This window comes from Dipteris shenzhenensis, chromosome 15 (assembly GCF_047967505.1).
Source record: "Dipteris shenzhenensis isolate YYH24624 ecotype China chromosome 15, Dip_SZ_1.0, whole genome shotgun sequence".
NCBI classification, from domain to species: domain Eukaryota; kingdom Viridiplantae; phylum Streptophyta; class Polypodiopsida; order Gleicheniales; family Dipteridaceae; genus Dipteris; species Dipteris shenzhenensis.
The window spans coordinates 23,154,107-23,181,853 of record NC_141610.1 but is presented as its reverse complement, the minus strand read 5'-3'; the positions used below and the strand labels follow the sequence as shown (position 1 = coordinate 23,181,853).

The following is a 27,747-nucleotide window of genomic DNA, read 5'->3' as shown; positions in this document are numbered from 1 at the left end:
AGGAACATCATCCAGAGAACACGACTCGACCAAGTGTCGTCTAATCGCTAGGGCCCAAGATGAGTCATGTCTCTCAAAAAAGACCTGAGGCCTCGAAAGAGAGCCAAGCAACTGAGCCCCAAGTCATGAAGAAGGAGCATACACCAAAAGAGCTGAAAATCCTAGCAATCTCCTTCCAGATAATCCTCGCCTATCTGCAATCCCATAAGCAATGCTCAATTGTCTCCACAGCAGAAAGGCAACGAGGACAGGTAGGGTCTCGGCCCCGAACCTCTGGATCTCCATAGGTTCACTGCAATCCCACCATGAACACAAAGCCAGAAGAAGAGAGTGATTTTATTCCTGTGATTCCACAGTCTCCTCCACACAAATTTCTGCAGATCAGCAAAAATATGAAAACTATCCCAATGAAGAGCTCTGGAGGGGGCATCCAACCTCTACAACTGAGCTCAAATCTCCTGGCATTATTGACTGTATAACGAAAGAAGGGAAGGCTCTTCTCTCGGTGCCCTTCATCAATCCACTCCCACTCTCCTAGGTTCCGCTACAAGAATTTTATGGCAACACCTCCATAAAGCAAGAGATGCAGGGAAATGGCCTGCCTATAGGGATGGCAAAATGATTATTCGAGAAAGAGTTGACAGAGGTGACAAGGGAGTAGGGGAGAAGGAAGAGGGTGAACTATAACAGTGTCAGAGCCGGGAGAAGAGTGCACAAAACAAGCTGAGTATGGCTGTATGGAACTGTAATGGTACACTTTGGTCCGACCCAAGTGGCTTCTCGGAGACATACACAGGCACAGACATCATCTTCTACACTGAGACACATGAGAGCCCAGAGAGAGGGCTGCCCATAGTGACAGGGTACACCTAGGAGTTTGCTCATAGGAGAGAAATGAGGAGAGATAGTGGAGTACGAGGCTCTGGAGGTGTTGCTGTCCTTTTCAAAACACACTTGAGACCACTCATATCTGTGGTACAGAGAGAGGAACATGCATGTCACATGTGGATACGAGTGCAGCTACTAGATACCCGACTGACCTTCATTGCAGTATGCTATTTCCCTCCACACATGTCATCATATGCCCATGATGTCACTACAGAGGGGCACAGCCCTTATGAGACGATACATGATGATATCATAGAGTTCTCCAGACAAGGAGACACTCTCCTTCTGGGGAATTTCAATGCAAGGACGAGGGACAGGCAAGTGGGCTTACTTGACTTCACATATGAGAGAGATCCCCACATGATGCCAGAGTTAGATGCAGTAGAACTTGGGATTCAGAGACTTTCTGCAGATACTTCACATGTGATAGCATACGGGCGACACCTGCTTGAGTTGGGAGCTGTCCACGACCTCATCATGTGCAATGGCCTTCAGAGATGGCCATCATCTGAGGGATTCACATGCTTCCCACATGGAGGCGGGACTAGCACAGTGGACTACCTATTGGGCCCATTGGCTTTTGTCTCATGTATACATGACCTCACCATACCCCACCCCCCCACTTGGAGCCGACCACTCATATCTGGCCTTCGAGGTTCTTGCTACTACACCAGGCACAGGGAGAGTTCCTACCGCTACCCGTACCGAGATCCACTTTGACTATGCCCTTGATCCAGTGTATGTGTGTCACTTAGCCACAGAGCTTCCGGCCTTATTGGAGGCTGATTTGGACCTCGCCCACACCTCAGCCACCCTTGTCATCACAGTGATATAGGATGCTGCCACCAGATCCTTTCCTATGACCCGATCTTCACGGGGACGACATGGGAAGATGCCTCCAAACCCCTGGTTTGATGATGAGTGCAGAGAGATGCGAGCCCACCTCACACAGGAGCAAGCCTTGGGTCAGTTGACATCACATGAGGCACACAGGATCTTTCAGCGGTTGACATGCCGCAAGAGACAAGCCTTCCTCACATGGATGAGATCATTAGATCATTTTGCAGAGGAGACCCAACCACTGGGTGGGGATTCCTCGCGGAGGGGAAGCCACCCATCCCCATCACCGATCCAGGCGTGTGGCACACTTATGCATGCTCCTTATATGATGTCCCGAGACAAACACTGCCAGACATGTCCACTATGCCCAAGCCCACTACCTATCATCTATTCACTACACACAATGTGCGGGCTGCACTTCGCCGGCTCCACAACCGGAAAGCACAGGATCATAAAGGCCTTCGGATAGAGCACTTCGTACATGGGGAAGAGATCCTAGCACCGATCCTTGCACATATGTTTAACCTTGCAGTTTGTCATGGCTTCCCACCAGCATGGAGCACCACTACTATTGTACCGATATACAAAGCAAAAGACCTCATGGACACCAGGAACTATCACAACCTCATGATTGGCCACACATTGGCCACGATCTATGGATCGGTACTAGAGAGAGAGTTCAGCAATCAGAGGCATGGGGGCAACGAGCACTAGGGCAGGCAGGATTCAAGAGGCAGCACTCTACTCTAGACCACATTCACTTTGAGGGCTATCATTGAGGAGGCGAGGTCCAAACATCAGAGAGTCTACACATGCTTTGTAGACTTCCGAAAGGCCTTCAACACTGTTCCACGATCTCGCATGATCAGGAAACTATAGGAGATGCAGATCCCAGAGATGTTGATTTGGGGCATGATGAGCTTATATGAGTCAGTCAGAGGCAGGGTCCGTGCCCCAGGCAGTCTATCGGATTGGGTCGAGAGCACCATTGGGGTGAAGCAAGGCTGCCCTCTCTCACTAACTCTCTTTGGACTCTACATTGATGAGATCACATCTTTCACAGATCACCTAGGTGGTGAGGGCTCATTACTAGGGGATCTCCTCATACAGATATTGTTATATGCTAATGATATAGTCCTTATATCCTCTTCAATGGAGGGGCTGCAAAGAGATCTGGAAGCTTTAGAAGTGTTTTGCACATAGAGAGATCTAACGGTCAACCTTGGGAAAACTAAGGTTATGATCTTCAAAACCTCACGAGCAGTGACTAACCGACTTACTTTCACCTATCGTGGTGAACCAATAGAGATAGTGCAGTCATACACATATTTGGGAGCAGTCTTCACAGGACCCATCTTCATGATGAAACATGCAGCCCAGGCACGACTCACACAAGGGCACATTGCTTTGGCTAGACTATAGTGGCAGTGTTTCCAAGCGCACTTCCAAGATCCACCGACAAAGGGCTGGCTTTTCGACACACTAGTGCGGCCGACTATCATGTACGCAGCACCTTTCTGGGGGTGTGATCTTCCGAGGACAAACTGGAGGAGCTTCGAGCAGCTACAAGTGACGATGGGATCTAGGATGATCCAAAGTAAGCCCTCAGTTCCACATGAGAAAGTACATGCAAAGTTCGCCATAACACCTCTCCAAGTTGATGCCATCTTTCAGACAGTGACTTTCATCCACAGAGTCTGGGACTTGCCCCATTGGAGACTTCCGAGGTTGGCCCTAGAGTCATCCAGATGACTCGCAGAGAGCCGGGCAGACACATGGTAAGCACGCATATCCACATGGCTTGCAAGGCATTCTATCCAGAGGGACAGGCAGCATGGATGCACCTCCTGAGTCGATCCTGCGAGATGAGATCGACCGTATCGTACGGTTAGACCTCCTCCAGCTTCACACATCCCAGACTTGGGGGGAGGATCAAGAACTCCCCACCAAGACCCAGTTTTATTGTGACCACTTCCTGAGAGTATCAGAGGAGGGATTCATTATCAAACCACAGTATCTCGAGGATAGAGAAGTCTCCCATGTACTAAGGATTGCCATTGGTCAGATGCAAGTTTCGTACCACCAGCTGAGGATTGAGGCAAGGAGAGCAACGGGTATACCCAGAGAGCAGTGGGTCTCCACACTATGTACACTGGGTACAGTTGAGACAGAGGAGCATTTTTCTTTGTGTTTGTCCAGCCTACTACGAGACTCGGGCACGCTACCATTGTCTCTACCTAGAGGGGAGTGGCTTCGGTTCTTTGTCACGACTGATCCATTTCCATGACCAGGTCTGTATCAAGCTTTATCTGATGGAAATGCGGCGACCCAAGGAGACACTTCTACGACAAATCAGAGAGCAGCAAGGGATGGTCAGACCACTACAAGACATAGAGGGTGGCCAGGCACGGCGACACGTCACAGACTTCTATACATTTGAGTCAGCCCCCGGACATAGGGGAGTGGAGGAGGAGAAGCTAGCCGACATGAAAGGATTCCGGATGAGCAGCCGGCACAGTACCACCGAGAGAGGGGCGTAGAGGCCACATGAGCGACAGAGAGCCCCCAGAATACACTCTATTGAGGTCCGCCCTATCACAGCTTTCCTTCGCGGAGACCGACAGAGACGAGGGGTCGCCCTAGACGTAGCCCAGAGAGTCCAGAGAGCGAGGAGACTGCGTCTCCCACCGCAACACAAGGAGACCGCCTCTGGATGAGCAACCGGCACAGTACCACCGAGAGAGGGATGCAGAGGCCACATGTGCAACGGAGAGCCCCTAGGATACACTCTATTGAGGTCCGCCCTATCACAGCTTTCCTTAGGGGAGACCGACAGAGACGAGGGATCGCCCTAGACGTAGCCTAGAGAGTCCAAAGAGTGAGGAGACCATGTCTCCCACCACAGCACGAGACAGCTCAACAGACGCAGATACGAGACATCTTTGCAGCCCACCAGAGAACCATCACTGTACCAGGCTACGGTTTCGTCCCAGCACCTGGATAGATTGATTAATTGATATGGCCCACTCTGTAGTTGTTGTTGTAATTGACTTTTTTTTCTCTATGATTATGATTCTGTTAGCATAGATTAATACTCAATGAGGGTCCTAGCGTACCCTTTGCTTCAACCCACTGAGGCTTGTATGAGTGCCCTTCCTATGTGCTTTGTCCCATAAGCCCGTGAGGCCTCTCGTGGACGTTAATTCTTTCTTTCTCTCTAGCAAGATGTCATCTATAGATCTGGACAGCCTGCCTCCCAAATGCACATCAAAAATCAAGGCAATGTCATCTGTCTCCACCCAATCCACTGGCAAGTCTGCATCGATCTGCTGAATTCTCCCTGCACTCACTCTCAGATGACTAACCATTTGAGATTTCCTGTCCTCTGGAAGTTTTTTAGAAGCATTCCAGGATCCCACAGTGGAGGCGAGCCCCCTATCCCAATTGGACCACTACATGTAGTGAGAAGCACCAAGTGGTCTGCCATGCTCATCCAAAATACTATCATTCCACATGATGGGATGCCTATCGATTTCTTTGCGAGAGGAAGGGGAAACCCTCCAAAGAGTACTCCTGAAGCTGGCCCACGCTTTCAGGGTAGCAGCCATAAGAGGGAAAGAAGGAGACCTGAGATGACTGTATGCTGCGAAAAAAAAAATCCTTCGACAGCTCCTGCCCATGCATGAGTCCCCTCACAACCATGTTGCAAAGCAAGTCCCTACACTGCAAATCTGGATCTATTACATTAAGACCCCCTTCCCAAGTGGGGAGAATCAAAGTCTCCCATACCACCTTGGCTACAACATCTTCTGTGCCATCAAGACCACTCCATATAAAATTCCTTACTGGTCTCTTAAGCTGAGTGATACAATCTCTGGAACGACACCAACAAGAGCAAACAAACGAAGCCGTGGCTAACAAGACTTGATTGATCACCACTACTCTTGAGGCAAGGTCAAAGTTGGAAAGACCCCAAAAAAGAAGCTTTCTCCTCATGCTCTCCAACACCAGAGCAAACTATTGTGCTGGAGAGATGCCCAAACCGACCTGGCATCCCAAATAACTAACAGAAACACCCCTCTGAATCCAAGTGAATCCTATGTCCTTCCCCCAATTCAGAGTGTCCTCGTCTATATCCAAAAGCCACTGGATTTGTGCCAGTTGATGTGTGCCCCCACAGCAAAGCAAAATAAATCCAAGGCTGTCTTGAAAGATGTGAGAGTCTGTGGAGTAGCATTAAAAAAAACAGCGGTATCATCTACCAGCTCACTATCCAGAAGCTCCTCTTCCCATCTCAATGGAAGTCTCAGCCCAAAAATATCAGCTCAAGATCTAATGTTGATACTTATAGCTTCAGCCACAAACAAAAAGAGAAAGGGGGCAAGAGGGCATCCCTCGCGGACTAAATTGCAAATCTGAAAACTCTCTCCCCTTACCCCACCAATAAGCACCTGGCTGTAGGCTGATTTGTATAAAGAGGAAACCCCTCTTATCAATGCATCTATAAAACCAAAACAAAGGAGGGTGCCCCCCAAAAAGCCCCAATCTACTCTATCATAAGCTTTCTCAAAGTCCAAGAGTAGAATGGCCAGCCTCTAGCCGCTTTGCATAGCCCACCCTGACGCTTCCCAAAATGAGAACATATAATCAAAAATGCTTCTGCCATGCACAAAACCAGTCTGCGTATCATGAATAAGATCTGGAAATATGGGCTGCAAACGCACGCTTATTGATTTAGCCAGGATTTTGTAATACGTGCCCAAGAGAGTAATAGGCCTCCACTTGGACACTAAATTTCGACAACCTCCCTTTAGGATGAGATGAATGAGACCATCAATAAGTGAGCCTTGCAAATTGACAAAAACATTATGATGTGGCTTTCCAATCCTCTAAGTACACCATGAGAAGTGCATATAATTTCCTACGTAGAGATTACACAAGCTTAACATGGCCCAAGGCACAGTGTAAGTCGTGGCTTTCAGACCTGCCTAGCCTTCCTCGGACAACATGCTGCCAACTTGCCTGTTATCCAACCAATTTCCTAAGTCTTTTTGGCTTACCTCTATAGTTGCAAATCAAGACTACCAATTACTTCCTTGAAACTCAAAATGGTGCTTCTAAAGGTGAGGAAATCTTTGCTCAAGCTTTCCACTCAAAGCTTCTTAAACTTTCAGCTTGTTTGCATCTTCCAACAACACTCGCCTCCTCATCAGGAGATTAATGCAATTTCTTAATCTTTCAAGTTGGCAAGAACCTTTGGCGAGAGATACAAAGGCACAAGGGTGTAATTCCTATCCTTGAAACGTATCATGACCTTGGCCTAAGGATTGCAAAAGATTAAGCTATATGAAATGCTAAAAGAAGCCCTTTACAATCCCATTCCTTCACCACCTGGGAAGAAGCTTCCACTCAATGGCAAACTATAAGACTCTTTCCAAATCCAGTCCCTTTTTAAAAAAGATTGGCATAGCAATAGCCAATTGAGGATGCTAATCTCCACATGATTATAATTTTTGACTTCAAAGATAGGCCATGATACGTAGATCCTCACCCCTCTATTGTCATGGGTAATCAACGGCACCTCTGGCTCCATGGTGGATCCCCTCTTCAGCACCTACCATGGACCCAAGAGAATAGCGATGGATCAATGTGGTGTCTCCCCATATGATACTCTCCTCTGACTACACAGTCAAGAATGCTAGATCAGCTCAAATTCAAAGCTTGCAATGGATATTTCCCCAAAGAGCACATTGGGAGATCTTTGGCATTACACTACCCAAAGACTCACTTCAGGACAACCCAGGAGATCCTATTAGAAGGGAAAATTTCCATGTTCCTTTGATCATATCTGGCTCTATGGTGGATCCCCTCTTCAGCGCCTACCATGGGACCTAAAAGAGTAGCAATGGGTCAAAGTGGTGTCTCCACATATATATTCTCCTTCAACTACACAGTCAAAAATGCTAGGTCAGCTCAGGTTCAAAGCTTGCAATGAATATTCACCCAAAGAGCACACTGGAAGATCTTTGAAATTACACTACCTAGAAAGACTATCTTCTAGAGACAGCCCTGGATATCCTTTCAGAAGGGAAAATTTCCATGTTCTTTTGACTCTTCTAGCACGTGGGAATCCCATTTGCTTGTGGTGCTTCATAGCATTAGAGTCCGCTCAACAATACATTTGGGGTTGTAAAGTGGCCCAAAGGATCTGGCAAAGCATTGCACACATGCTTGGCAAGATGGGGAGAGGTACTTTCTATATCACTTGGGTTACTGTGGCCTAGCTCACACATCCAATCCTTAGGCGTTTTATGAGGAAACATATTCGGACAGGGCCATTTTGATCCAAAAAGAGAGGCCCTCAGCTTATTACCCTAGATGCACTGACCAATCTCTATATATATACCTCACTCTCCTTTTGTAGACTTGGCCAGAAAGATTATTACCAATCTCATACATTATTCACACCCTCATGGCCACTTGGGGTACGATTTAGGGCTCCTCATGCACCAAGTAGCCAGGGCCAAAGAGAGCTTATTCATAAGAGGACCATGGCTGTTTTCATCAGAAAGAGGAACCAAGGTTTATTCTGCCACAAGGCCTTTGTCGCATTTCCACTCTTAGGATCGGTTAAGACAGCCTCATTTCTTTTATGCATGACTTGCATGAGGTTCTCTCAAGATTTTATCTTGCATCCTTTATTATGGTCATACTTGATAGAAGTTGTTCTTTTGCCCTTCCCCCCCCTCCTTCCAAAAAAAGGTGAATGTTGATGTGTGAACAAAATTATTTCAGGTTAAGTAGCTAGTTAGAGCGGCTACAAGTTGGTATAATAAAGGATGAAATGACCTATAGTGTTCATCTAATGTATACAAGCCATGTGTAACATGCTAGAGGTTGCATGAGGTGGCTTTCAAACTATTAGACTGCTCTATATATATATGTAGAAGCGATAGGAGCATCTATAGGAGATCTAGGAGCACAGATGTCTCTAGGGCTCAGTTGTGAGCTGCCCATGAAGGTTGCCAGGATCTAGAAAGATTTGTAGAGGCGTGGAAGGGGGTAGAGGGCTTTAGGGATGGCTGCAAGAGGTCAATTGTAGCATGATGTACTTGAAGGTCGCAGCTAATTTATGACTCAAAGCTTTGTACGGATCGTACAGTTTATATGGAAGTACAAGAAGCTCCGGCATGTGCTCTTTTGTTGAATATGTTGTGTTTTTAGTTCGAGTTCCGAGGTTTCAGAAAAAAATTGTCCCTTTGACATTGATATATCTTGTTAGAGTTACATCACCTATTTGGGTTCCTTTGGGAGTGGTTATTGAGGTGGAGTTATCCAGCTATGTTACTATGGTAAACATGGTGAGATTGTGCAGATACTCCATTTGTGATACGTGCGGGAAACCTTATTCAAGAACCTAAAAACAAGAAGCCAAGCCATTTAGAAAGGTGAGGCATGAATGAAAGAGACGAGCGAAATCCTTGGACTTACTATATTGCCTTAACTGGGGAAACAATCATATTCTAAACAGACAGTGTAGGTTCGATAGGCAAGGAGAGAGAGAGCAAGGTACAAAGAGTCGATAGAGTCTGTCACGTCACGTTAACTAGGATAATGAAAAATAGAAGTACAAGGTACTTGTACCTAGACCTAAAACTAAGTGTCCTGGGTGTCACATAGGACTAAGTGTCCTATGTGGCCTAAAAGGCACCAACACTACAAGTGCCTACATTTATGCCTACAAGGCACATACCATGGCCTATAGGGCATCACTAGAACCACCAGAAGATGACCTACAAACCCCCCTCCATGGGATGGGCTGAAGTACTCTGGAAACGTCTCAGAATACCTAGTATTTTCTGGTCATGGTGGCACATGTTCATCCAAAAGGATATAGCCACCTATGAATGTACAAGGGATGTCAGATCATGTAACAAAGGGAACCAAGTGTAAAGTCTGTCGAAAGACTTCGAACTTGGGACGAGGAAGTGCCTTTGTAAACATATCTGCTATGTTGTCCTCTGTGAGAAGATAGGACAACTCTATGTCTCCTGTTGACAACCGCTCCCGAACATAATGATAGTGAACTTCAATATGCTTGGTACGCGCATGAAACACTGGGTTACGTGCAATGGCCAAAGCACTCTGGCTGTCAGTGTAGACAATAGTGGAGGATGTCTGGTGAATACCAAGATCTGTAAGTAACTGTCGAAGCCAAACACACTCTACTGTAGCGGTGAAAGCTGCCCTGTACTCAGTCTCACAGCTAGACGTGGCAACTGTTGGTTGCTTCTTGCTGAGCCAAGAGATACATGAATTGCCAAGCAAAAAACAATTGCCAGTATGTGACACTCTGGTGTCGGAACATCCTACCCAGTCACTATCCGTGTAAGCATGCATGGTAAGTGAACCCTGATCACCATAGAAGAGGGCTAAATCATGAGTGCCTCTGAGATATCTAAAGACTCTCTTCACTGCCTGCCAATGCTGTGAACTGGGCATGTGCATGAATCTGCTGAGCTGAGATACGGCATACTGCAAGTCAGGTCTGGTGTGACATAAATAAATAAGGCATCTAACAGCCTGCTGATAAAGAGTGATATCACATGGTGGGCTCCCATCATGAGCTGAGAATTTGAAGCCAGGGTCCACTGGAGTAGAGATTGGCTTGCAATCCTCAGACTGAAAACGATCAAGGAGCTGTCCAATATACTTGGACTGAGACATCATGATACCCCCCTCAACATGAGCAAACTGAATGCCCAAATAATAATGGAGCCGTCCCATGTCTGACATGTCAAAAATCTGCTGCAAATAAGCCTTGAAAGCTGCAATTTGGTGAGTATCTGAGCCCGTGATGAGCATATCATCCACATATAAAATCAGCAATAAAAAATCAGATCCACTCCCACGGACATAAAGAGTGGGTTCTCTGGGACTATTCTGAAAACCAAGGGATAGTAAGTGTGCATGAATTTTGGCATACCATGCCCTGGGTGCCTGCTTCAAACCATAAAGGGCTTTTCTAAGCCGCATACCTTATTTTCAGAATTAACAACCTCAAAGCCAGGAGGTTGTGTGACATAGACTTCTTCCTGCAAATCCCCATGAAGAAAAGCGGTCTTGATGTCAAGTTGGTGCACTTGCCAATGATGATGGGCTGCAATGGCAATGACAAATCGAATGGTAGTAATCCTAGGTGTGGGAGCAAATGTCTCCTCAAAGTCAATGCCTTGTTGTTGGGCATACCCTTTTGCAACAAGACGGGCTTTGTATCGATCTATGCTGCCATCAGATTTCCTTTTTAATTTGTAGACCCACCGTGTTCCAATGGCATGCTTGCCAGGAGGGAGATCTACTAATTCCCATGTGTCATTTTGGGCAATAGATTGTAACTCAGCTTTCATTGCATCCATCCACTCTTTGCTGTCAAAAGCATCTTTATGGCACAAAGGATCTTCATTGCAAGCTGTAGCAAGGAGTGTAAACTCAAGAAAGTGACCATGCTGTCTATTCCCTGATCTTGTCTAGGCAGCAAAAGGCTGATCTTGTTTGCTGTCCCTCAATGTATCAAGAAGCCATCTGGGAACTTGCCTTTGCTGTCTATTGACAGCTCTTTCTTCAATGACTGCATCATGAGTAGTGGGATCATTTTGTGCCGGAAGAGAAACCTGCGAATCAGCATGAGGTAGTGGCTGATTATTGCTTGGTGGAGGGCCTGCAAGAGGCTCATGTTGCTGGTCAAAATCCTCTTCTCATGATGGCAGAGGTAACCAAGATTCAAAGGCATCAAAAATGTCAACATCTGGCTTTGCTTTGCAGTCCACAAGAGGAGAAGCTGAATGTTCAGCAAAGATCACATCTCTACTGACAATAATCTTCCCAGTATTTGGTTGATATAACCGATACCCTCTGCTCTCCTGGCTGTAACCAATAAATATGCATTTGATTGCCTTGTCATCAAGCTTATGTCTCAGCTGAGATGGTACATGAACATATGCAAAAGACCCAAAAACTCTCATGTGTGAAAGTGAAGGCTTCCTACCTTTCCATGCTTCATGAGGTGTAATAGTCTTCAATGCCCGTGTAGGTGATCTATTCAGCACATAGTTGGCACACATTACTGCATCAAGCCAAAATTTATTGGGCAAAGACTTGGCCTTAAGCATACATCTGGCCATCTCCATTGTGGACCTGTTTTTCCTTTCAGAAACAGGATTCTGCTGAGGAGTGTAAGGAGTAGTGCATGAGTGAATAATGCCCCGTGAAGAAAGAAATGCATCAAACTCCTTTGACATATACTCTCCCCCCCTATCTGTGTTGAGGGTGACAAGCTTGCATCCTGATTCATTCTCAACCATATTCAGCCATCTTGGAAAGCATAAGAAAACTTCAGATTTGGCCTTTAAAGGATATACCCAGCAATATCTTGTGAAATCATCAATGAGAGTCATGAAATACTTATACCCCCCAATGGCATTTGTCCTCATTGGGCCACAGACATCACTGTGTACTAGCTGCAATTTCCTTTGTGAGAGTTTTGGACAATTCTTTTGAAAAGGAAATCGATGCATCTTACCCAAAAGACAACCCTCACACACATGTTTGGAAACTGTGTGAGTTTGAGGTACATCAGTTGCCATCTGTTGTGAATGTAGCTTTGCAAGAGCTCTATAATTGAGATGGCCCATTCTCTCATGCCAAAGATGACTTTCAGCAAGCTGTGAATCTGAAATAGCTAATGCTTCAATAGAAAGTGCAGCTGAATGATGATCAAGGTGATAAAGCCCTTTTTGCAAAGTGCCAGTGAGAACTATGGCATTATCATCACGAAGATCATAAACTAGACATCTGTAGCCATCAAAAATTACTCTGAAACCTGAAGTAGCAATTGCTGAAATTGAAATCAAGTTGACTTCAATGCCAGGCACAAAAAGAACATTTGTCAGACTGACTCGATGGCTTGAAATTGGATGTGAGCTGCACATCTCCAACTCCTTTTACAGCATATGAAGCATTATTAGCACATGTAGCAGTCCCCCCTCGAGGTGCATCAGCTAAAGAATGAAACAATTGTCTACAAGATGTGACATGCTTGGAAGCACCACTATCAAAGTACCAGGACTGAGCATCATTAGCAGTAAAGAATGCATCAGCTTTGGAGAGATCAAATGAGCACTGGACAGCCCATGCCCAATCATCCTGAAGAGCATGTGCATGTGAAGCATCTTCTGGCTCATGGGATTCAATAGCATGTGAGGCAATGACTGTCAATCCTGCTTTCTTTTTCTCCGAAGCAATGCGCTTCCTGCATTCTGAAATGTCATGTCCAAGCTTGCGACAATAGTTGCATCTTTTCTTCTTTGACTTATCTGCTGTATTTTTAGATGCATGGGAGGAATTGCAGCTGCTATGCGCAAATTTTGGCTTGCCCATAGGCTTCGAAGCCTTGCCTCTTCCTGTTTGCTGTGAAGCAAATGCAAGATCAGGAATAATGGCTTGTCAGTTAGCACTACTTTGCTCTTCCTGCAAAAGCAAAGTAACTAGCTGATCAAAAGAATAGTGGTCTGGATTACCCATGGCCACTAATCGAAGGGTTGTAGCAAACCCTTGATATGTATCTTGCATCCATTGACTCAACTTCATTCATATTGACTTCCTGTAATTGCCTTCTCAAATATGCAACACGAGCTTCATTGCGAATCTAATAGAGAGAAGTCAATTTATCCCAAGCATCCTTTGCTGTCCTGCAAGACCGGATGTGTGGAATAATGATTCTTTTGCATGATAAAGCAATGCATGAATGTGCATTAGCATCTCTTGCATCCCATCTTGATTGTTCTTGAGTTGGAAGAGCAGCAGCAGGAGTGCTAGAGGAAGAGGCATCACGAGGAGTACCCCCTGCAGAAGGACCAGCAGTAGAGGCAACCACTGTAGCATTGGCTGGCCTCAGATCAGCCCCAAAAACTATATTCCACAAATGCTTTGCAACAAGAATATGTTTCATGAGATAAGACCACATCGGATAGTTGGTGCCATCCAACTTATCATCTTCACGAAGAACTCCAAATAAATCTTGATTGTTCCCAGCCATAGCAAATGTGATACCCTGAAAAAGACCTAAAAACCCGAAAGCCTCAAGGCTATCACTGCAAAAAGCTGGCTGTCCAAAAATGACAGCAAATATCTGCAAATTTCTGACCCAAATCAAAGGGCAAATGCAGATCTGACCCAAATGTGACTGTGACAGGCAATGTTCACTACAAAAAATAGCAAACCTGGCAAAAGCCCCAAATTTATTGAGGGCAAATACGCCAAAAAGAGGGCAAATGCAGAAAAGCCCCAAATCTTGCTGAAATTTTTGCAAATGTGACCCAATGTATGCAAATCTGACTCAATGTCCTGCAAAAGTGACTCAATGTTCTGTAAAATGACTAGTCACATTTGTACTGCAATCAAAAAGAAATTGCAGACCAAATCCCGAATCTCTAGTGTTCTTGCAAGAAGTTGCAACTAGAGGAGATGAAAGGTATAGAAAGCCCCAAATTTTGCCAATGTCCTGCAAGAGACTTCACACGTGCAACACCTGTATGGAGATCTCGAGAGAAGTACTAGCTGTACGGACAGCTCAAGTACTGTATACGGCTATACGATCAGGTCAAATACGGTGTACGGCTGTACGGTGTACGGTTGTGCGGCCGTACCTTGTATGGGGATCTAAAGTATAGCAGTTGTACGGAGGCTCCCACGTGCAGGTACGAAAGATCTGCGTAGATCAGTACAGACAGTACGACAATGCATGTACTGATCTGTATGGCAGCGCAAGTACGATGGCTCTAGTACGGAACACAGCGCAATGAAGTACAGCACGACGTAGTACTGAATATAGGTACGGACGTAGTGCATGTACAGATTTGTACGGAGTGCAAGTACGTGCATACGATGAAGGTACAGATTTGTACGACGACGCATGTACAGACTCAGTTGCGACAGATGTACGGGCAGCTACAAGAAACGTACAATATCCATACGTGGCTGTACGGACAGTACAGACAAGAGGCACAGGAAGCAAAGCTCGGCTCTGATACCACTGTAGGTTCAATAGGCAAGGAGAGAGAGAGAGCAAGGTACAAAGAGTCCATAGAGTCTGTCACATCACGTTAACTAGGATAATGAAAAATAGAAGTACAAGGTACTTGTACCTAGACCTAGGACTAAGTGTCCTAGGTGTCACATAGGACTAAGTGGCCTAAAAGGCACCAACACTACAAGTGCCTACATTTATGCCTACAAGGCACATACCATGGCCTATAGGGCATCACTAGAACCACCAGAACATGGCCTACAGACAGCTCTAGTCCAACATGACAAGAAGGCCTAGTCTATAGCTTCCCATTGGATTCTTCAATCCTAAGAAATGTTGGCTTGCCCATAGCTGCCATTGAAAGTCTAGAAATGCCAATCGCATTTTGCCTACACCACATATATGTCTTCTTTTTTCTTCAAATTCAACATTCTAACTAGCAAGGATTCAAAATGAAGGATTAAATCTCACCTTTCCCCACATCTTGAATCAACAGTTCCGCACAATGCAGTGCAGGCTCATACACATTTTCAGGAAGCATAACATGCCCAAATCTCCCAGAAGCATAGCCGATTTGCCTCGCAAGTTCTGGCTGTGATGAAAATAGCAAACCGCAACATATTGCAATCATGCAAGCTAAAGTATATTTTCAAATAAGGAAGATATCCAGCCTTCGAAAAGGAGACCTTTATCGAAAGCTAAAGGACTTTATTACACAAGCTTGAAAAAACTAAACAAAGTTACCTGAAGTTTTGAATCAGGCCCTTGTGTCCACCAGCTAGCACAACCATCAAATTGCTGATCCATAATTTCAGATTCCCTTCCCCTCTGATGCAGATAAAAAACATGGTATAATCTCTCTCTCTCTCTCTCGCATCATACAGTCATACAATCATGTAAGAAAATCTCTAAGCACAGAAAATCTGAAAGAGCAGGAAGGAGCAAGAAAAGTGCAGGATTGTGTGACCATTTCATGACAACATGAGGCTGCATAGAGAATACATGAGGGAAATAAGCAAGTGAACAGGCAGGCAATGACCAGTTTCTTGGCTGGGACACCACAAAGGGCCAACATCTGATGTTCTTATACATATTATAAAAATCTGGCTTGTTTTTTTTGGGAAGATTGATAGCCTGGAAGCCAGAACCGTGGTATTGATGTGTGAGAAGGCTCATGTGGATAAAGTCCTAGCTGATGCAAGGAGGGAATGATTCAAGTAATGGCAGCAAGCCAGGAAGGGAAATGGGCTGCATAAAGATATGGTAAAGTGATCATCCGAGAAAAAGGAGAAAAAGGAGGAAGGGATAAAAACCATGCATGACGGTGTCAGGGCCATGGGACAAGGATACATTACACATATTGTGCATGGCAGTGTGGAATTGCCTGATCCCGGGGGGTTCTCGAGGACCTACATTGGTAGAGATGTTATCTTTTATACTGAGACGCACGAGAGCCCTAAGAGAGGGCTACCCGTAGTGACTAGATAGATCTAGGAGCCAGCCCATAGGAAGGAGATGACAAGAGTGAGAGGGGTACGAGGTTCACGCGGTGTAGCAATTTTTTCGGATCACACTTGAGACCACTCATATCTATGATGCAAAAGGAGGAGCATGTGTAGATATGAGTTCAGACATCTGATGCAATCGCATGTCCAATCCTCATTGCAAAGATTATGCTCAAGCAGAGCTTTTCAGTCTCAAAATGGGGGATGGGGACCACCTGGCAGCACATCTAAATCGAATGCAAGCTATATTAGAGCAGCTTCAAAATTTGGGAGCACGTGTGGAGGACGATGATGCAAAGGCTACGTGGTTGACTGGTCTCCCTCCAAGGTACAATGAGTTGGTTACAATCTTAAGAGTCAATTCTGATGCATTAACTTTTCGTGATGTTGTTGCAATGCTTCTCGGTGAAGAAAGGAGAGTAGAGATAAACGCAACAGGTATAGGTGAGCAGACTTTTGCAGTCAGGGGAAAGCAAAAGCTAAAGGATGGTGGAAAGAAGTCCTCGATAAATGTAATTATTGTGGTCGAGACGGTCATGATGAGAAGAATTGTTTTAAACGACCTTTTGATATTAAGAACAAAGGTGGAAGAGATACCAGCAGCAGCTCGAAGGCGTGCATCATTGAAGAGAATCAAGGAGATCGCTTTGCAAGTCTAGTTCGAGAGGAACATCCGGTGATAGACGATGATGAAGATTATGCCTTTTAATTCATGGAGCCTTGTCAGTTTTGGGATTTCCTGTTACAACGACAGTTTGTCTTTGAGTTGATGCTTTTAGAAGTTAGTGATGATTTTTGGTTTGCTAGTAGATTCTTCCCTACTCAGTTTATGGGAGGGATTGTTGGAATAGTTGCTCAGTGTGGTAACCTTCGTAGGTGATGGTGATTGGAACCTCTACACGTGTCAGATTGCATGCAAAAGAGAGTGTGGTGCCATATAGACCTGTGAGTCTGTGACCTAGACTCTTTTCCATCTTCTAGTGAGGCACCGACTCCATGAGAGTTGGAGGGACAGCCCCCTGGCAGGAAGCAAGGGACGCCATCGTGCTGGGCGACATGTACTGATTGGCGGATTGCTGGCGGTGGTCGGTCTTGAGAGGTGATAGCTCATAGCCGACTTAGCTATGCTCTCTTCATATGTAGCACAGTGGATGCGCAGTGGTATATATGACCAGTGTGCTTAATTCTCAAGTGTGTGCAAGCTTGCTGGAGCCAAGAAGTTTCTTGTGTGAAGCTTATTGCGTGTGTCGCAGTGTATCTTGTAAGCATGTCAGACAATATCTCTTTCTCTGTGTGTCAGCCTGAGACCAATCTCTGTCATTTCATGCAGCAATGTGGCTGTGTCTAGTCAAGAGCCTTTGTGGCTAGCTTTGTTTACTTCAACAAGCCTGGTAGGGATGCGTGGAGGTCGGTTAGTCTCTTTTCAATAGAAGTCGATCCTTTTTGGTGTGGTAACTGTTTCGGTCTCCTCCTTACAATGTGTTATATTGTATGTAACCTTCTTTACCAGAGTGCTAGTTTTGTAGTAGTTTGTGTGTGTGTTGCCATGTGGCACTTTTCTATTATCCCATTTATTTGGGTGACTTGTATCTCTTGTACTTCACTCTATTTAAGTGAAGTCTCTATCAATGGAAAGTATACCAGCTAGTTATCAAGCCTCTCTATGAGTACAAGCTTCCATCTTGTAACCTAATTGAGCTTGAGACTTGACTGAGTAGTTTAGTTTCTTCATCATGTTTGTCATTGTCTTCATGCCTCCATAGTTTGTCTCCTGTTTAGTTTTCATGCTCTCTAGATTAGACCTCATGTTCCAACATCAGCGTCTTCTCTATGTTGAGAAACTGCTGGGTTTCAAAGCATGTAGTAGTTCTCAGCTTGCCTATAGAAGAGGCAATTCCTACTGTCAAGGATAAATCATAGGCTCACAATCTCTCATGCCAGTTTTTCTGGACACGGAAAAATCCAAGGCTCTATGTCTCTCATGTAGTAGGACATCCTTAGGTAGGTACAGAACATGGAATATACCAGGACTAACTCAAAACATCATAGATACCTCTCGGAGGTTCACACTGACAAGAAAATAAGATACCTTTGCATACTCATAATGGTTGCAAAAGGTTTACAGAGTCCTTTTTGGAAACATGATCCGGTCAGGTCACCCTAGAAACAGAATGTAGAAACTAGAAGACATAATCCTTGTCTTCCACCAAAAATGTTTGTGCTTTGGGCACCTCCTCTACCATATTTGCTGAATTTTTGTTAGATTTGTTGGAGAAACAATTCCTTTCAAAGTGACCGTTCTTTCCACAGATTCCACATGGTTTGATGCGAAAACAATATTTTTCATCATGATTGTTTTTGCCACAATGTTTGCAAACCTTGAAAGTAATTCTTTCAAACTCGGTTGCCAAAGCGAGTCCACTCTTATTATCGGTCCTTTTGTCCTTCTTCTTTCCTCTTCTTGCAGTGCACTGATGATGCTCTCAAATTTTGGATCACGGCCATATTTCAGATTGGTGACCAAATTGTCATATTCTTCAGGCATGCTTTTGAGAAGTACAGCCATAGCATTATCTTGTGTTACCAATGATGACTAGATTGAAGCCAATTGATTCATCAGGCTTCTCATTTTGTTGATGTGAGCATCTAGAGGTGCTCCATATTTCATTTCTAACTCAAATGGCACATGAAGAATCTCTTTCATGTGAGCATGAAGAGATATTGAAGAGATACCACAGTAGTACCTTTGAATATTCAGCATCAAGAGGAACCCGAATTTCAAGATGAGATTTCACTGCTGATTCAGAAGAGATCATGTACTATCAAGAGAAGACTAATTACAGATTATGAAGAGGCGATGCAAATGCCAAGTAAAAGTTAAAGAGTACGCAATAGAAAGAGACATGAGAGGATCCAATCACTCCTTTCACAGCTGCTCATGCCTCAGTTGACACATCATGGAAGATTCTAGCTAGCATTACAGCATGGCATATATGGAGGGCCAAATATACGGAGGCGATAGACGGTTCACACGTTCATCCCTTCCAGTCTATGGCCAATATATGGACTGATACTATACATACTCTCATGGCCATCTCGTCGAGCATGCAAGGATCCTCCAGAGCAGCTACTGCCAGGAGGGCTATCTCCTTCAAAGTTTGGAGAGGATCTCCCTTCTTCTCTGAGTCTTCTTCAAGGTTGAGGTGGCATTTTCAGCCTCCACCTTCGATTTTTGTTAGCTCTTTTTTAGTTGTTTATTTTCTTCCCATGCATGGCATGTTGTAATCCCGCATTGGTTTTCAATCATACTTAATGAAGTGATCTTTTTGAAAAAAAAAAAAAAAGAGGAGTTCTGCCCATTCAAGCAAGAGTGAGTGTCATGACAAGACAAATCACTATTTTGTGATTAGTAGACATAAGACTATTAAAAGATGCCCCTATGAAAGACTTCAACACTGTCCTCCAAACTGCAATTTTCCACACTCATCCTAACAAACATCTACCAATTGAGCACCAACAGCTCAATGCTATGACAGTCCAATTACATGAGACCCAGAATTGGATCTCCCATTGCCATGCCCAACTTCTCCCTCACAAGAAATACCTCTATGCCTTGGTAGCCAACGTGGTGGATTCCACTATTTTCGATACCGCTATCTCTGATCTCCATGCAGAAATATCAAGTCCATGGGACACATGATACTATCAGTTCCAATATGGAGACATTACTCAATGAACTGATAGAAATAAGAAGAGAACTTAGGAGATTCAAGGAAGAAATGAGATCCCTTGAGAAAAAGCAGAGAGACGATGAATCCTTGAGCCCTGAGAAAGTCCTTGATGCCTCTAAAGCTCCCTTGGGTGAGGAGAGTGTGGAAATGGGGCTGGAGTGAGAACAGCTCAGAAAAACAACCTGTAGGCTAGAGAGAGAAAGCCTTGATGGAGTGACAACTCTAGAGAGAGAGTGCCAATGCTGATCCCAAGGGAGGGGATGTAAGAGAGGAGCTACTGCTGTTCCAGAGGTGCAAAGAAAGGCAGATTTCTGCAAGGGGAAGGGGCTGGAACAGTACAGAGAGAAATTCTGCAGTAGAGAGAGAAATACTGCAACAGGAGAGAGAAAGGGGCTGTGGCTGCTCCAAGCTAGGAGAAGGAGAGAGAATGTTGCTGCTGTTCCAGAAGAGCTGAGAGGGGTTAGATTTCTGGAGAGGAGGGGTTGGAACTGTAGAGAGAGAGTATGCTGCTGTAGAGAGAGAAAGTGCTGCTGAGGTGAGAGATGGCCTGGGGAGAAGCTGGCTACACCCAAGGAGCTAGAGAGGTTCTGCTAAATCAACCAAAAGGAGGGAGAAGAAAAGTGATGAATTTTCTTCATGTAGGGAATGAAGGGGAGAGGCCTTCTTTTATAGGCTCAGCCCCCCCCCCAGGCCCAGAGTGGAAGGTGGACACTTGTCCCAGATTTTTGGTGGGCTGCAGTCCCAAAGAGGGCAACCCACAACCTGCCCCAAATCTTGGTAGATTTGGGCCTAGACACTTGGCCTGCATGCCCTGCCATGCATGCTGCCACATGTGTGGGACAAGTGGACTGACCTGCCAGCTTAGATTCCATATGGCAGTCTGCCACGTGTCAGCTGCCACGTCACTCCCAAAAACCCTAAAATTTCAAAGTTGCCTGAATTGACAGAAAGCACCGAGTAGTTTACATTTACTCTCAACAGCCATGAGCAGTATGTAAAAACCTATGAAGAATGGTGGAAAATCGGTTCCTATACTCCTCATGGAACACCCAAACACTCAACGAAAGAGAAACTCCCATGGATGAACAAAGAAGATTTTAAATCTTCCACCATTGAGAAAATTGAAGAAAAAGACCCTAAAAGACCATATTTCAAAATAGAATCAATCAAGGTAGCACCCACCCATGTCAAACAGAGCCCTCAGATGATGTAAGCAATAGTACTTCATCTCTTATCAGAACCACAGGAGCCATACAGACCTTTGATCTAGATGGTGCCTCGATAGAGCAAAAGAACAAATTGATGCAGCAAATGATTGGATGGTCGGAAGCACAGTTAAAAGTGCATGGAAAAACGTCAGAACAAGTGGTCCAACTATAAGAGTCAGGACTAATAGGATCATTAAGGTTCTGGTGGGACAGCTTATTAGAAACAACAACAAAATTGATACAACATGGAGGATGGGAGTCGTTTATCAAAGCAATCATTGCAGAATTCATAAGCCTAGGAAAAACAGTCTCCGAAGACTCAGCCAAAATCTTCCTATCTGTGACTTCCAGGCCCAGCTGTCCTATTTGTACATGTCAAAGCAAGCCCATAACCTAGCCTACAAAAGAGCCTATATCTCCCAATGGCCTAAAGCTATTCATAAATCAATCCACTAGACTCAAGAAACTATTGAAAAGTTATCTTTTACAGCCATCCACAAACATATCATGAATATCATATACACTTCTTGCTCTCAAAAGAGACTGCAGAAAATGGCAAAAGAATTCTCAGCATCAAAAACAGTCTGCAATAACTTTATCCCGTCAAAAGATTGGGGATGCAAAAGCAAAACAGAATGCTCCTGCTCTTCTAGGAAGAAAAAATATCCACAATACAGGAGAGCCAAGAGAGAATTCCCTCGCAGAAAACAGAGATACTTTTTACGCAAAAGAAAAGGCAGAATATCTGACCCAGAGGCATATTTTCTTTGCGGAAAAAGGGGATATTTTGCTAAAGACTGCCCAAGAGCAGAGAGCAAGGGAAAGCATATGAAACAGATCCTCACTGACTATCCCGAGTCAGAGTATGAATACTTGGATGAAGAACCAGAACAATGGATAGCAACAGTCCAAGTAGAAACGGATGAAAGTTCTGAAGAAGAGCCTGCATCAGACTCCACTCCTGAAGAGTACTCTACGGATGAAAGCTTTATAGCCATGATAACCAGAGCCACTTAGAGGAAAAATCAATGTGGTAGAGCTAGGAAAGAAATTATCTGAATGCATATTTCATGAAGAAGACTCGGACGATGAAGAGATAGATTTAAGTTTTCTCAAGAGAATCTTCAATGAAGACCATGACTTTTTGTCTCTAGCTCATATCTTCAAGAAAGACAGCTATCTCAAAGAGGCACACCAAGTCTTGAAAGACAAATTCAGAATGAATTCCACCCGGAAGTTCATTCTAATCAGAGAATTACACATCAAAGAATGGCTTGGAAATAGACCATCAGATTCAAAAACTGTCCACCAATGGTGGGACGTGGTCCTTAGCATCCCTAAGGAACAGGTCCTAAACATTGGCATATAATATATAATATTATATGCCAATGTAATGGTGTAACATGTATTTGTATTTATGACCGATACCGGTCAAATTGTTATGGCAGTGGATCATCTTAGTAGATAGGGCTAGTCGAGCTGCAGCCACTGCTTCAGACAGCACCATATTTGGACATGTAACATTTATTTTATTAATAAAGTTGTGCACCCACGTGTCTAGGTCCTAGGGGCAATAGGAAATAGGAGGGTGCATTAGAGTGCATTGAATGGTAGATGCTTGGGTCATAGGTTAAGGGTAGGTCTAAATGGGAAGATGGAACTTGAGTGATCTCAAGGGACACTCATAAAGGGGTATCACCCTTCATTTATCGTCCGTCTCTCTCCCACCTTGCATGTACGTCGAAAAGAGATACAAGTACTCCCATGAGGGTGCTCTTCCCCATTGGAGGCCCAACATGCTACCATTGCCACGAGAAGGAATCACGACAAGTGGCACTACCTTCATTTGCATCCATCAGCCAGCGCAGGCATTATAACTTCCCTTCTACAAGCCCAGCCACGACCTCAGGAGCAGTTTTTGCTATCTCGCAACTGGAAAAAACTCAGCAAAAGGGCACCCCAATAAAAGAACCCATCAAAGAGGTTCTCACGTGTTATGGGTAAGTAGCAAGTAGATCCCCATTCTTTTTTATGGAGGCAGCTCGGTAGATTTTGCTCGACACCACAGTAGCGCAGCTAGGTCCCATCTTCCTAGAGTACAATCACATTCGGTGTTTCAGCTTCATAATAAACTTGGCATGGCTCAGCACCTTGTTATCACTAGCTCAGTAGCCCAGGATGTCGAGCTTCGCATCAGTGGGATGGCAAAGAAGCGTACCTTCATTGTTACCCCATCAGACCTAGCTAACATCATCCTTCATGTGCCATGGCTTGCCTACTATGCAGCAATTGTGAGTTGGCAGGACCAATCCATTACAGTTTAAAATCCAACCGAGAAACTCAGGTACTTTTGATGATGCCTGCATAAACCTACAGGCAGTTAGTAGCTGGTCTATCGATGATCCAGCACCAGCCATAAGTTCCAATACTTTGTATATAGGTGTTTACAGCTTTGCCCTCCATTTCAATTTCAACAGAAGGGGACATCATGGGCATCCACAACCCATCTCATACTTGAGCTAGTTCTTTGGGGTTCCCTACAAAACCCACTATTTCTTTGTATTTTTAAGTTGTATGCAATTCATTTCAGCTTCTCAAGCTTTCTCTGATGTTGTGTGTGCTCTCTACACTCTCACAAACTTCACAAGACTAGCACCAAAGTGTTTGCTAAGTTGCCGACTTTCCTTGGCAATGGAAGACCTGAAAAGAACAAGAAATTTGCAGACTCCTTTCTGTATTTCCAATCCAGTTATAATCAAAGAGGGAGATAGAGGATGTCATAGCATTGAAGTCCAGGTCTAAGCCTGTCAACAAGCGTCCATGCAAGCTCTCCAAGGCATGAAGAAAGAAGAGATTACCTACCAGCTGAAACATGGCCCCTTTGTGAAAAATAAAGATAAATATTTTCATGTTTGCATTGAATACAAGGAATTGAAGAAAGCCCCATCCTCCCAAGCCTGTTGATTTGCTGGGTGTATTTAAAAGCTTCGAACACTTTCAACAAGGTGATCTTACAATCTAGGTAGCTCAGATTCTAAGCAAAGCAGAAACATGAGCACCACTTCAAATTATACACGGACATGGCTTCACATTGGATTGAGCAAAAACTCGGCCACCTTTCGATTAATTTAACTAAGCCGCCTTTCAAACAATTCTGAACAAGATTGTTTGGAGGTTTTTAAGGGGGGAAAAAGGTTTGGTGGCCTTTACTTCCAAAATGTGTGCTGGTTTTCAAAGATAATACCTTAGCTTAATTAAGAGAAGTGAATACACGGCAGGGTTGAAGATTTTGAGGACATCTCAGCCTTGTGCCCAAGCCTACAGGACCTAGTTGTCACAGATTTGGAAATGGAATGTTTGCAAACGTTTGGAAAAAATTCCAAAAACGGGCTTTGGAATTGTAATTGTTTTCCCATGCCTGTAGCACATGCAAAATTTTCCCGTGCCTATAAAACAGGCAAAATGTCCTATACTTCCACAAAACACATGTGCTGCTTTGTAAATACCATAAAATGCATGTATTTGATAAAAATACACAACATACTCCATTAATCATGAATTATATATAGGCAATTGAGCATTGCCTGCTTTTGCATCCCCAGCCCAACTAAGCCGAACACTTGACAGTTGGTTTCAACCAAATGTTTGCAAACATTTCCAAACATTTGATCCAAACACATTTGATTCCAACTATTGGGGAGATGAAGTCTCTTGGGCATATTTGGAATGAGTGTCTTGGAAGCACCTGGGGATAAGAGTAGACCTACAAAGATGTCTGAAGGAATAACCAATGCCGCAATGAAACTACTGCCTCATTTTGTATCCCAAGTCCCACTGACCCCAAAAACTTGAAGTTTGGTTTCAACCAAATGTTTGCAAACGTTTCCAAACATTTGACTTCTAACCAAACATATTTGATTGCCATTATTGGGAAGACGAAGTATCTTAGGCATACTTGGAATGAAATCCATATTGGGGATGAGAGTAGACATACAGAGATGTCTGAAGGAATAACCCATGCCGCAAGACTTAGCCCAACTTGAGTGTTGAAAACTTTCTAAAGGAGGCACTATGCTGAGAGGCAGCGCACATGAAACATCTGCTCAAACACAAAGCCTTTCCATGGTCATATGCAGTACAAATTTGTTTAGATTATCTAAAGTGTTCTTGAATTCAGCTCCCTTCAGAATGCCCGAACTTCTCCAACTCTTTTGTGCTTAACACAGATGCCAGTGGTAAGGGTCTACCACAATGTTGAAGAAAAAGCATGGAGTGTTTGCAAATGCAAGCAAGATGTTATTTGATGTCACATTCATGAGCAACAGATGCTAGTCACTAAATGCGCACTTGAGAGGTGGCACACTATCTTCACTCTGTATGGCAATGCAATACTCACACAAATGCATGTCAATCCCTATGGCTAAGTAAGGTCACACAAAAAAATTATACAATGAGAAAAAAAAAAATTTAAGAGTCAAATTGTAAGACTGGCCTGGCTACTGATGATCTCAAACACTAAAACAAAGGACAACCAAACTAAAACGAGACTAAACTGTGACCATCCAAACTGGTCAAATCATGACTTGAGACAGATAAGCATACCACAAACAACTTAACAGACCTAGTACATCATGAGAGTTCTATCCTGCATGATATATAACGGTAATTTCATTCTCTGAATGAGAGGATGAGAGTGAGAGGACATTCAACAATGTGGCGAGCTATGTGGCAATCCAAAGATATCAAATGAAGACTTGAGACCAATAAGCTACCACAAACAAATGTACAGACCTTGTAAATCATGAAATTGGAACCACATCTTGAATCTATAACTGTAATTTCATCCTCTGAAATGAGAGAATGTTGAGTGAAAGGCCACCACAGAATTTGCCCAGCCTTCTTTTGCATATCCTGTAATCTCTGGATCCTTTTGCAATGTGATGTCTCCAGTACTTGTTGAAGCTGAGAAAAAACTTTGCGAGACTGCAAAAACCAATGACTGAGATCGTCATTGGCATCTTGAGGTAGGCTTGGAAGGACCATAATCGGCACTCTACAAGGAAAAGGAAACAACAGGTAAGGCACACTATTTGTGATAACCCTGAAAAGGAAAGAAGTTAAGATTCTGTATTGCCAGATTTTAAAGGAATCACGTCAAGGTGTTCTAACATTCCCTCAAATGTAACCCTGCGAAAATTCTGCAAACAGCCTACCTTCCATAAAATTGGTAGGGCATACTTGTTATGAACATCAGGCAGACAGAAAACAGAGGCTTTTCTTGCTTACAAACAAAAGATGAGTAACAACAACTAGTGAGGACCATCTGGACAATTGAAGCCTAGAAAATCGATGCAGATGGCAGCCACAAATGTTATGCAAAAGAGGGGACGGTAAATGCCAGAAAGCATTTCAGTCAGCTCTGGATGCCACATAAGATGAAAGATGAGACACGTAAGACACATCACTGTAGTTCTAATAATAAATACACACACACACACACGTGTACAATAGTACAACTTGCTAGCATAGCTGACTGCTAGATTCTAGAAGTATACTGACAATTGAACCTTGATATTCAAAAATCCAGATAACAACGTTTCAGGATATGGACAGCGAATTTCCAAAGTCCAAAGTGCCAAAGTGCAATTTCCAAAGTTCAAATGCCAAAGCGCAAAAGTTTAGGGCTTTCAAGTAAAATTTCAAGAGTGTCTAAAGGTGTCTTAAGATAAGACACGTGTCTTGAGTGTCTTAAGTTTTATCATAAGACACTGGTGTCTTAACAACCATGAAATTTTAATTTGTGTCACACCTCAATGTGTCCCATTAGATGAGCCCTCCATTTCAACTAATTGCAATTAATGTTTGCTTCTCCTTTCAGCTTGCATAACACATAAATGGACGTTTCAGCAGTCCCAATCTTGGTCTATATTAGACCAAGTTATACAACTCATGATCTACCACCAGTGCTTCTGTAGATGTTTAACCACATGGCTCTAGTATGTCAGCGCTAATGTGGCATGTTAGATTTAAATAATCCATCCTTTCAACATCCATCTAGTTCTGGATGCTGGACATATGACACCCACAAATGAGAAAAAGCCAAAGAGCAATAGGATAGGTGAAGAATGCAGCCATCAATGCCTGAGATTTGGATGCCTGAGATTTGGACATGGCAGAATGGCCATGCACGGCAGGGATTTACCAAGCATTGAAGGGTCCATCAAAGACCCTGGCTATTAATCATTCCATAATCCTAAGGTGGCAGCCACACGACTGCTACTTGTCAGTTGATGATGTGACAAACATGTGTGCTCATGACATGGCAGATACATCAACTGCTAATGTGTAGCAGCCAGCTGTGTGTTGACATAACCATTGGGTCACTGCTGATTTGGCACAGCCAGCTGACCTGGAGTCAGTTGCCACACATGGCAGTCAGTCAGTTAGTAGGTCGGGTATCCACCTAGATCAATTTGGTCATTTCCAGCCCA

The 27,747-nt window shown here is 44.1% G+C and overlaps 1 protein-coding gene across 1 annotated transcript in view; it reads right to left on the bottom strand.

The window, feature by feature from the left end:
- BIO1 (adenosylmethionine-8-amino-7-oxononanoate transaminase) overlaps positions 1 to 27,747 on the bottom strand; it is a 146,055-nt gene that overhangs the window by 82,925 nt on the left and 35,383 nt on the right. The window contains exons 3-5 of the mRNA XM_087386250.1: positions 26,048 to 26,309; positions 15,557 to 15,640; positions 15,284 to 15,404 (exon numbers count right to left, since the gene is read on the bottom strand). Of these exons, the coding sequence (XP_087242376.1) occupies positions 15,284 to 15,404; positions 15,557 to 15,640; positions 26,048 to 26,309 (467 nt within the window). The remainder of the gene's footprint in view (positions 1 to 15,283; positions 15,405 to 15,556; positions 15,641 to 26,047; positions 26,310 to 27,747) is intronic.